Source organism: Oncorhynchus clarkii, chromosome 18, assembly GCF_045791955.1.
Source record: "Oncorhynchus clarkii lewisi isolate Uvic-CL-2024 chromosome 18, UVic_Ocla_1.0, whole genome shotgun sequence".
In the NCBI taxonomy this organism is placed as follows: domain Eukaryota; kingdom Metazoa; phylum Chordata; class Actinopteri; order Salmoniformes; family Salmonidae; genus Oncorhynchus; species Oncorhynchus clarkii.
Genome location: NC_092164.1, coordinates 50,561,192 through 50,570,305, shown reverse-complemented (window position 1 = coordinate 50,570,305; position 9,114 = coordinate 50,561,192). Strand labels below are relative to the sequence as shown.

At 44.6% G+C, this 9,114-nt stretch overlaps 1 protein-coding gene across 1 annotated transcript in view; it reads right to left on the bottom strand.

Moving 5' to 3' along the window:
* The window catches only part of LOC139373631 (E3 ubiquitin-protein ligase TRIM71-like), a 46,511-nt gene that overhangs the window by 18,592 nt on the left and 18,805 nt on the right, over positions 1–9,114 (bottom strand). Inside the window, exon 2 of the mRNA XM_071114355.1 lies at positions 1,574–1,741. Within this exon, the coding sequence (XP_070970456.1) occupies positions 1,574–1,741 (168 nt within the window). The remainder of the gene's footprint in view (positions 1–1,573; positions 1,742–9,114) is intronic.

Sequence of the window (9,114 nt, the reverse complement as noted above, 5' to 3'; positions counted from 1 at the left end):
TGTGTGCCTGTACGAGGTCTGTATCAGGATATAAAGAGAGGGACTAGTTGTAGAGTGACAATAATGTGGACTCTTCTTATGACGTAGATAATGTAACCTTGGCTTGCTGGACTAGATAGCGTTTCAGGGTTACGCTCAGTCCTGACAAGGGTAAAGCCAGGTGTACACTACACGATGTCGGCCTCGATTTAGCTGTCCCAGACAAGTTTTTGAGATTGGAGACAAAATCCCCATGTCGTTGCCTACTCGGTGCGAACGGCCGTCACCGACGCTCGTTTAATGAGACGCAATCTGAGGGCTACAGATCTCATCTTTGATGTACCAATATTTTCAAACACGTTTGATTTTATCGACACAAAATTTGCAATACTCTTGTAGCGTGAGATCTGCAAAGACAAGTTTTGAGAACGGTAATCAGACATAGCCAATGAGAGCTCGCCCGAGAAGAAACCAGTGAGATGATGACATTGTTTTGCATCACCCAGAATGTGTAGACTCTCGAGCAGGGGCCATGACTACTACTAGTATGCGTTTGTAGTTGCCAAAGCCAATGTGTCAAATCGTTACAGCTCTGAAGTTCACAAGCAATGTTATTCAATTCAAAAACTAATAACACAACACTGTACAACAATAAAGGCAACGTTTCATAAAGTAAAGATTTTCTAGAACCATAGAAATAGAATGAATAGAATACTATGTGTAAAAGTTTTGACCGTTCTAATATATAATTATTTTAAATGATTATTATGTGTGTATTGTTTATCTTATTATTGCTAGGTATTACTGCACTGTTGGAGCTAGAAACACAAGCATTTCACTGCACCTGCGATAACATCTGCAAATCTATGTATGTACACGACCAATAAAATTGGATACCATTTTTCTCAGTCTCAGAGCCAGCTGCTTGTCAGTGAACACGTGGCTGTGTGGGAGGACATGTGTATCAACACCATGGCTGACTAGATACTATCTAGCATAATCAGTAACACCCATCTTCTCTCCCTTCCTCCGTCTTACCCGTCTCCCCTTATACTCCCCTCTTTTTTCACCCCCTCTCTTCCCCTCCCCTCGTCCTGCTTTACCTTCCCTCACCTCTCTCTCCTCTTCTCATCCTCCCCATCTCACCTCCTCCCCCTCACTTCCTCTCTTTCACATGCGTAACTTGCGTAAATGCCATTCTCTGCCCTCCCCTCCTCTCCTCCCCCTATCCACTCCCTCCCCTTTGACCCCCAGTCCTATCCCCTACCCCCGTCACCCCAGGCAACCCACCCCCTCCCAGGGCCAGCTGGCTATGTCTAACCCCATGCTACAGTGATAGGAGTGTGTGGGTGATATGCAGAATATCCCACATTTCTAAACTGGTGCTGGGACAAAAACAACCCTGCACATTGACTCGGTACCGGTACCCCCAGTATGTAGCCTCGTTATTGTTATTTTTATTGTGTTCCTTTTTTTACAACTTTTTTTTTAGTGAATATTCTCTTAAATTCTCAAAACTGCACTGTTGGTTAAGGGCTTGTAAGTAAGCATTTCCCTGTAAGGCTGTATTTGGCACACACACGCAGACACTCACCTGTACAGCCTGTCTTCCTTGCTGTGCGTCGGCCAGTAGCTGGATGGTGATGGCTCTGGAGTCCTGGACAGCATCCTGTAGATAGACGAAGCTGTGGCCCACGTGTCTGCCCACACTACACTCCCTACAGATCGGCACCGAGCACGTCTCACAGAAAAACAGAAACACCTAGACGAGAGAGGGAGAGAGTTCATTAAATCATGCTATCAAAACATCATCAAATATATAATATATCGTTTTCTAATGGGTTAAGTGCTTTAATATGTTACGCATTAATTGTCATGGTGAGTGTAAGAGATCAGAAACCATTGGGAGATTTTTTTTTTTATTGACTATGAGGCGTGTTGACATGTAAATGCTGCAGTTTGATTGAACACATCCCCTGATCCTCCTCAGGCTCAGAGGGCTGACAGTGAGATAAGACTAGGCTATAAGGCTATATGGGGCTTTATGGATCCATACACCAATAAGAAGGGTTAGTACACACACGTACACACACATAAGCTTATATTTGGTTTCAAGAAACTGACTCACTAAGTGAAAACTTCCAAAAAGATCATCAACAACTGATCATAACAAAACGCATTGATACATCTATAATTTCAACACATTGAATTATATTTAAATATAATATTAAAAAAATGATTTAATGCTGACTCATTGATAGTCACACGTAACCATTAGAATTACCCCAAACTCCTATACACTGTGATTGGTAACAAAAGACTAATTAAATATGCGCTGAGCGACAAATCCCAGAGCGACAGGGATCAATGTTGTCCAATGTGAGTAGAGCGGAGGGGGGTGGGAACAGCAATCAATCCATCAATAATGGCTACGGTCCCAGGGGAGGCATGATATAATGACTCACACACACACTTTACTTTATGCTACTGCTTTCCTTTTATCCTCTGCTCCATCCCTCTCTTTTCCTCCTCCAGCCCCTCCACACCTCCCTCCACCCCCTTCTTCAACCTCTCCAAGGGGAGGGCAGAACAAAAGGATGGAATGCAGCTGCGTATAGATGGAGGGGTGAGGGTCAGACAGGAGAGAAAGTCTTCCATCTCCAACCAATGAGCTGAATCATCCTGATCATTAGATCCTAAAACACATCTGCTCTTCACTCTTCTTATCATGTTGTTTATCCTTTCCCTTTTTTCAAAGACATCAGATAGATTGGACTAACTAAAAAATGACTGATGTTTCAATATGGAGGAAAAACCAACATAATTGAGCATTCAGCATTCCTTTAATTACATATTCTAATTGATCATTAGACACACAAAATAAAGTTTTGCTTTTCTGGGAAGAGACAGAAACTGGCTGAAGGATTTTGACCATTGTTGTGTCAAGCATGGTTGCAATGTTGAGATGAGACTTACAGAGAGAACAGTGGTGTCATGTTTTCACTGTAGATAGATTACATGGCCAGTTGTATAAAACAATTACTAAAGGGACTTCACCACCACTATCATGTCGGCTGTAACAATGTGTCACACACACAGGCTGGGGTTTCTTGTGGATTACATAACACCTGGAATGGATGTAATATTATCGACTGACCCACACAGGATCCACTAGCAGGAAGAGTAGATTCCCCAATTCCCCAGATTCATAGCCTCACACACATATTCTCTAGGCATTCCATGGGCCTGAGTGACAACACAACACACACACGTTGACAACAACAAACACACAGAAAGCACATGACACAGAAACATGAAAAACAAGATGTGTTTAGGTGTAAAACATCATAGGTGTGCTACCACGTTAGCGAGGGTTGTGAATTCTACACAGAACATTCTAGAACCAAAGGAAGCCTTTAGGGACAAGTAATTCACAGAGTCACGCACAGACACCACCCCAATCCACTCCTGATCACAACCACTGTCCTCCTAGCTATTGTAACCATTTATGCAGGCTTTATAACTGTTTATGACCCCACTAAGCAGGCTGTGTGACCCTTGACCATAAAGTCATAAAGCCAAGACCAGGCTCTATTCTCTGCTCTCTGTGTTCAGCTCTCAGGTCCCAATAAAGCATTACTATTTTAAAAGAAGAAAAGAAAGACAGGTTCCTATGGGAAAGGGAAGGGAAAGGGGATACTTAGCACAACTGAATGCATTCAACCGAACTGTGTCTTCCGCATTTAACCCAACCCCTCTGAATTAAAAATATATATACATATTTTACCTTCATTTAACTATGCAAGCCAGTTAAGAACAAATTCTTATTTACAATGACGGCCTACCCTGGCCAAACCCGGACGGCACTGAGCCAATTGTGCGCCTCCCTATGGGGCTCCCAATCACGGACAGATGTGATACAGCCTGGATCAGAGAGGTGGGGTGAGCTGCCTTAAATCAATGTCCACTGCCTTGCTCAAGGGCAGAAGGGCATTTTTCCCACCTTGCTGGCTCAAGGATTTGAATCAGCAACCTTTCGGTTACTGGCTCAACACTACAAACCGCTAGGCTACCTGCCGCCCCTATGGTATGTGATAGTACAACTGCCAATGACAGGGGAGAATGACACATATTTGACCTTCTATGTATGCATGCATGTCACACATACACTCACCCACATAAACAGAAATATTGCACATAAACCCAGCAAATACATACACACATCAGAGGAAGGAAAACATGGAAGGTGTGTGAAATGGGTTGTGGACTAGGGAGCCTGGGAGCCTTCTGGGAAGGATGTCACACACGCTCGCTCGCTCACACACACACACACACACACACACACATAAAAACCCTTCACTGCAGAGCTACAGCGAAGTGAGTTATTGTATTTCATTAGTGCACTGGACTTTACTGCTCCCCCCCCCCCCCCCCCCCCCACACACACACACGTAAACCTCCTTGTTTCAAAGTAGAATAATAACAGTAACATAAAGCTAAACAATTTACATGGTGGCTAATGGCTATCTCTGGTATACAAAGATAAATGTTACCATGGTGGCTAGCTGTCTGGTTTGCTACAAGGTTAGCATGGTTGCTAGCTCTCTGGTAAAGAAAGCTAATGGGCTAGCAGCACGGTGGCTATTAGCACTCTGGTTTATAAAACTAAAAGGTTAACAAGCATGGTGGCTAGCTCTCTGGTAAACAAATATAAAAGGTTGGCAATAGCATTGTAGTGGTAGTTAGGACTGGAATTCACATTCCTTGTAGCCAAAGGGATACGGGGGAGGGGGTTGAATAGCCAGTAACATCACACCATGGTGTCAGAAGCTCAACCTGCCTTGGAGAAAGGCACTGAAAGGCACTGAAACACTGTAAAACACTGTAAAAAAATAAATATTGTAGAACAACCATGACTGCTTCACATTATCCCTTTCATACACAGACCAACATCCCACAAATTTACCATGTCTGCTTTGTTGTATATCTCAAAGAGGAATGGGGTAAAAAACAAAAACAGGGTAAATTGAACCCCACTAAAGACCTAGTCATGATTCCTGCATTTTCAGACCCTGTAACCAAAATACAGGCGTTGGGTCTGTGTGAATGGTTCTCTGCTTTTTAGCAGGTAAATTAATTTATACTTCTAGTGTTTAACACCTCCCTCATTTGAAATACAAAACAGACCCCATGATATAACACCCCCCCCACCCCCCATAAAAGGGGTGTAAATAAGTGGAGGTCTGAAAGGGGGTCATATCAAATCAAATGTTATTTGTCACATGCGCCGAATACAACAGGTGTAATGCTTACCGTGAAATGGTTCCTTACATACCCTTAACCAACAATGCAGTTAAGAAAATAGAGTTAAGAAAATATTTACTAAAAAGGTCATTTGTACACGTAGGTGGGGGTAAAGTTTTTTGGGGGCCTTCCTCTAACACTGCCCAGTATATAGGTCTTGGATGGCAGGAAGTTTGGCCCCAATGATGTACTGGGGCACTACCCTCTGTAACGCCTTACGGTCGGATGCCGAGCAGTTGCCATACCAGGCGGTGATGCAACTGGTCAGGATGCTCTCGATGGTGCAGCTGTAGAACTAGTTGAGGATCTTGGGACCTATGCCAAATCTTTTCAGTCTCCTGAGGGGGAAAAGGCGTTGTCGTGCCCTCTTCACAACTTTCTTGGTGTGTTTGGACCATGATAGTTTGTTGGTGATGTGGACACCAAGGAACTTGAAAATCACTACAGCCCCTTTGATGTGAATAGGGGTGTGTTCAACCCGCTTTTTCCTGTAGTCCACGATCATCTCCTTTGTCTTGCTCACATTGAGGGAGACGTTGTTGTACTGGCACCACACTACCAGGTCTCTGACCTCCTCCCTATAGGCTGTCTCATCGTTGTCAGTGATCATGCCTACCACCGTTGGGTGGTCAGCAAACTTAATGATGATGTTGGAGTTGTGCTTGGCCACACAGTCGTGGGGGAACAGGGAATACAGGAGGGAACTAAGCACGCACCCCTGAGGGGCCCCAGTGTTGAGGATCAGCGTGGCAGATGTGTTGTTACCTACCCTTACCACCTGGGGCCGGCCCATCAGGAAGTCCAGGATCCAGTTGCAGAGGGAGGTGTTTAGTCCCAGGGTCCTTAGCTTAGTGATGAACTTTGTGGGCAATAATGTGTTGAACGCTGAGCTGTAGTCAATTAACAGAATTCTCACATTCTCACATTCTCACATCCTTTTGTCCAGTTGGGAAAGGGCAGTGTGGAGTCCGATTGAGATTGCGTCATCTGTGGATCTGTTGGGGCGAATTGTGTGTGTGTGTGTGTGTGTGTGTGAATTGGAGTGGGTCTAGGGATTCCGGGATGATGGGGTTGATGTGAACCATGACCAGTGCTTCAAAGCACTTCATGGCTACCGACCTGAGTGCTACGGGGCAGTAGTCATTTAGACAGGTTACCTTCGCTTTCTTGGCCACTGGGACTATGGGGGTCTGCTAATAAGCATTTCTTATAAGAGTCCGGATTAGTGTCCCGCTACTTGAAAGCGGCAGCTCTAGCCTTTAGCTCGCTGTGGACCTTGCCTGTAATCCATGGCTTCTGGTTGGGATATGTACGTACGGTCACTGTTGGGACGATGTCGTCTCTGCACTTATTGATGAAGCCAGTGACTGAGGTGGTATACTCCTCAATGCCATTGGATGAATCCCGGAACATAGTCCAGTCTGTGCTAGCAAAACAGTCCTCTAGCAAAGCATCCGCATCTTCTGACAACTTCCGTACTGATGAAGTCACTGGTACTTCCTGCTTTAGTTTTTGCTTGTAAGCAGGAATCGGGACGATAGCATTATGGTCAGATTTGCCAAAAGGAGGGAGAGGGAGAGCTTTGTACATGTCTCTGTGTGTGGAGTGAAGGTGGTCAAGAGTTTTCCCACCCTGGTTGCACAAGTTTGTTCCCCCTGGCTGGTAGAAATGAGGTATAATGGATTTAAGTTTGCCTGCATTTGAGAACTTGTTCTCAACTGGCCTACCTGGTTAAATAAAGGTGCAATAAAAAAAAATATTTAAAAAAACATGACAGCCTGCTCAGAGTTTGACCAAAAGGCACCAAAAGACTCTCCGACCATGAGAAACAAGATTCTCTGGTCTGATCAAACCAAGATTGAATTCTTTGACCTGAATGCCAAGCGTCATATCTGAGGGAAACCTGGCACCATCCCTAAGGTGAAGCATGGTGGTGGCAACATCATGCTGTGAGAATGTATTTCAGCGGCAGGAACTGGGAGACTAGTCAGGATCGAGGGAAGGATGAATGGAGCAAAGTACAGAGAGATCCTTGATGAAAACCTGCTCCAGAGCACTCAGGACCTCAGACTGGGGCGAAGGTTCACTTTTCAACAGGACAAAGGCCATAAGCACACAGCCAAGGCAACACAGGAGTGGCTTTGTGACAAGTCTCTGAATGTCCATGAGTGGCCCAGCTAGAACCCGGACTTGAACCCAAACATCTCTGGAGAGACCTGAAAATAGCTGTGCAGCGACGCTCGCCATCCAACCTGACAGAGCTTGAGAGGATCTGCAGAGAAGAATGGGAGAAACTCCCCAAATGCAGGTGTGCCAAGCTTGTAGCGTCATACCCAAGAAGACTTGAGGCTGTAATCACTGCCAAAGGTTCTTCAACAAAGTACTGAGTAAAGTTTCTGATTACTTATGTAAATATTATATTGCTGGGGTTTTTTTCTAAAAAACTGTTTTTGCTTTGTCATTATGGGGTATTGTGTGTAGATTGATTAATCAATTTTAGAATAATCAATTTTAGAAAAATTGAAGGGGTCGGAATACTTTCCAAATTGTACTGTACCTGCTCCTGGTGTGAGGAGGCACACACCATTCTAACGGAGCAAAGTTGGGTGTGTGAAAGAGAACTGAAGCAGCTGGTAGGTATTTTGTTTTGCTTGTCTGACATGCACACTGAGTGTGTGTGCAGGAGCTGGGTCTGTGAGGTCAAGGGTCAGGCAGATATCCTCCATCACAGTGACACCATGAGACCTGACACACACACACACACCAGCGTGTCAGCCTAAAGAGATTGATCCGTACATGGAAGTGTCCTGCTTACACAAGGAAGCTGACACTTCCACGTGAGTGCATGCCTCGGTGTGCAAAGAGTATCATAGTACACACACATGCACGGAAGAGACGCACACAGAAAAATTAGCAGTCGATATAAATAAGCTTCATTTAATGACAGTGTGTGTGTGTACACACCAACGACACAAACAAAACTACTGATTTTTTTTTACTCCCAATGAGATCACCAGGTTAAAGAAATTATGACAAAAGAAGAAGAGTAGACTAAGAAAAATAATATCTCTAAGACAGAGAAAGTGTGTTGTCAGAGGGGAACGCAACAAAGGGACACACACATTGGGGCAGTTCTCTAATTGTGAGGCACATGTTGTGAATTAAGGCCCTGGAATTCCGACTCCACATAATCTAACTCTGCTGGCCGCTCAGAAACACACACACACACACACACACACAACACACACAACACACACACACACACACACACTTCAGAGGATAAATGCCCACAGATGGAAGATACACGAAGGAGGAACTCTGAAACTTCAATGCCTGCCCTCCACAAACACACCCAGGCCAGACAGAAAGACATTTCCATGAGGTGTATTGACAGTCAACAGCCCCTCCAAGGAATAATCACAATTGTCTTCAACAAACTGCTGATGAGAAACACAGGCCTGCAGAGAGCTGGGGAAATCGCAGATGTGTTTTTGTGTGTGTATATATATATATATATATGCGTGTGTGTGTGTGTGTGTAAAAGGGAGAGAGAACTTGAGGAGGCCCAAATTCAGTTACGGGAATTCCTTTGCTCTTGTATCGGTCTCAGCTCTGGGTCGAGTTTCCTCCTAAGGCCTCACAAACTGACTGCGTGTGTGTGTGTGTGTCAGATAAAGCTCTCCTTTCTGATGTGTTCTCTCTGATCGTGTTCTGGCAGTAGGAACCTAAAACCAGTCGTTCGCTTGGGGAATCATTTCAGCACGACAAAGAAATAGACTCTGTGGGAGGCCCGATAGCTGCAATCCAATCCTGCTGGGCACTAACCACACA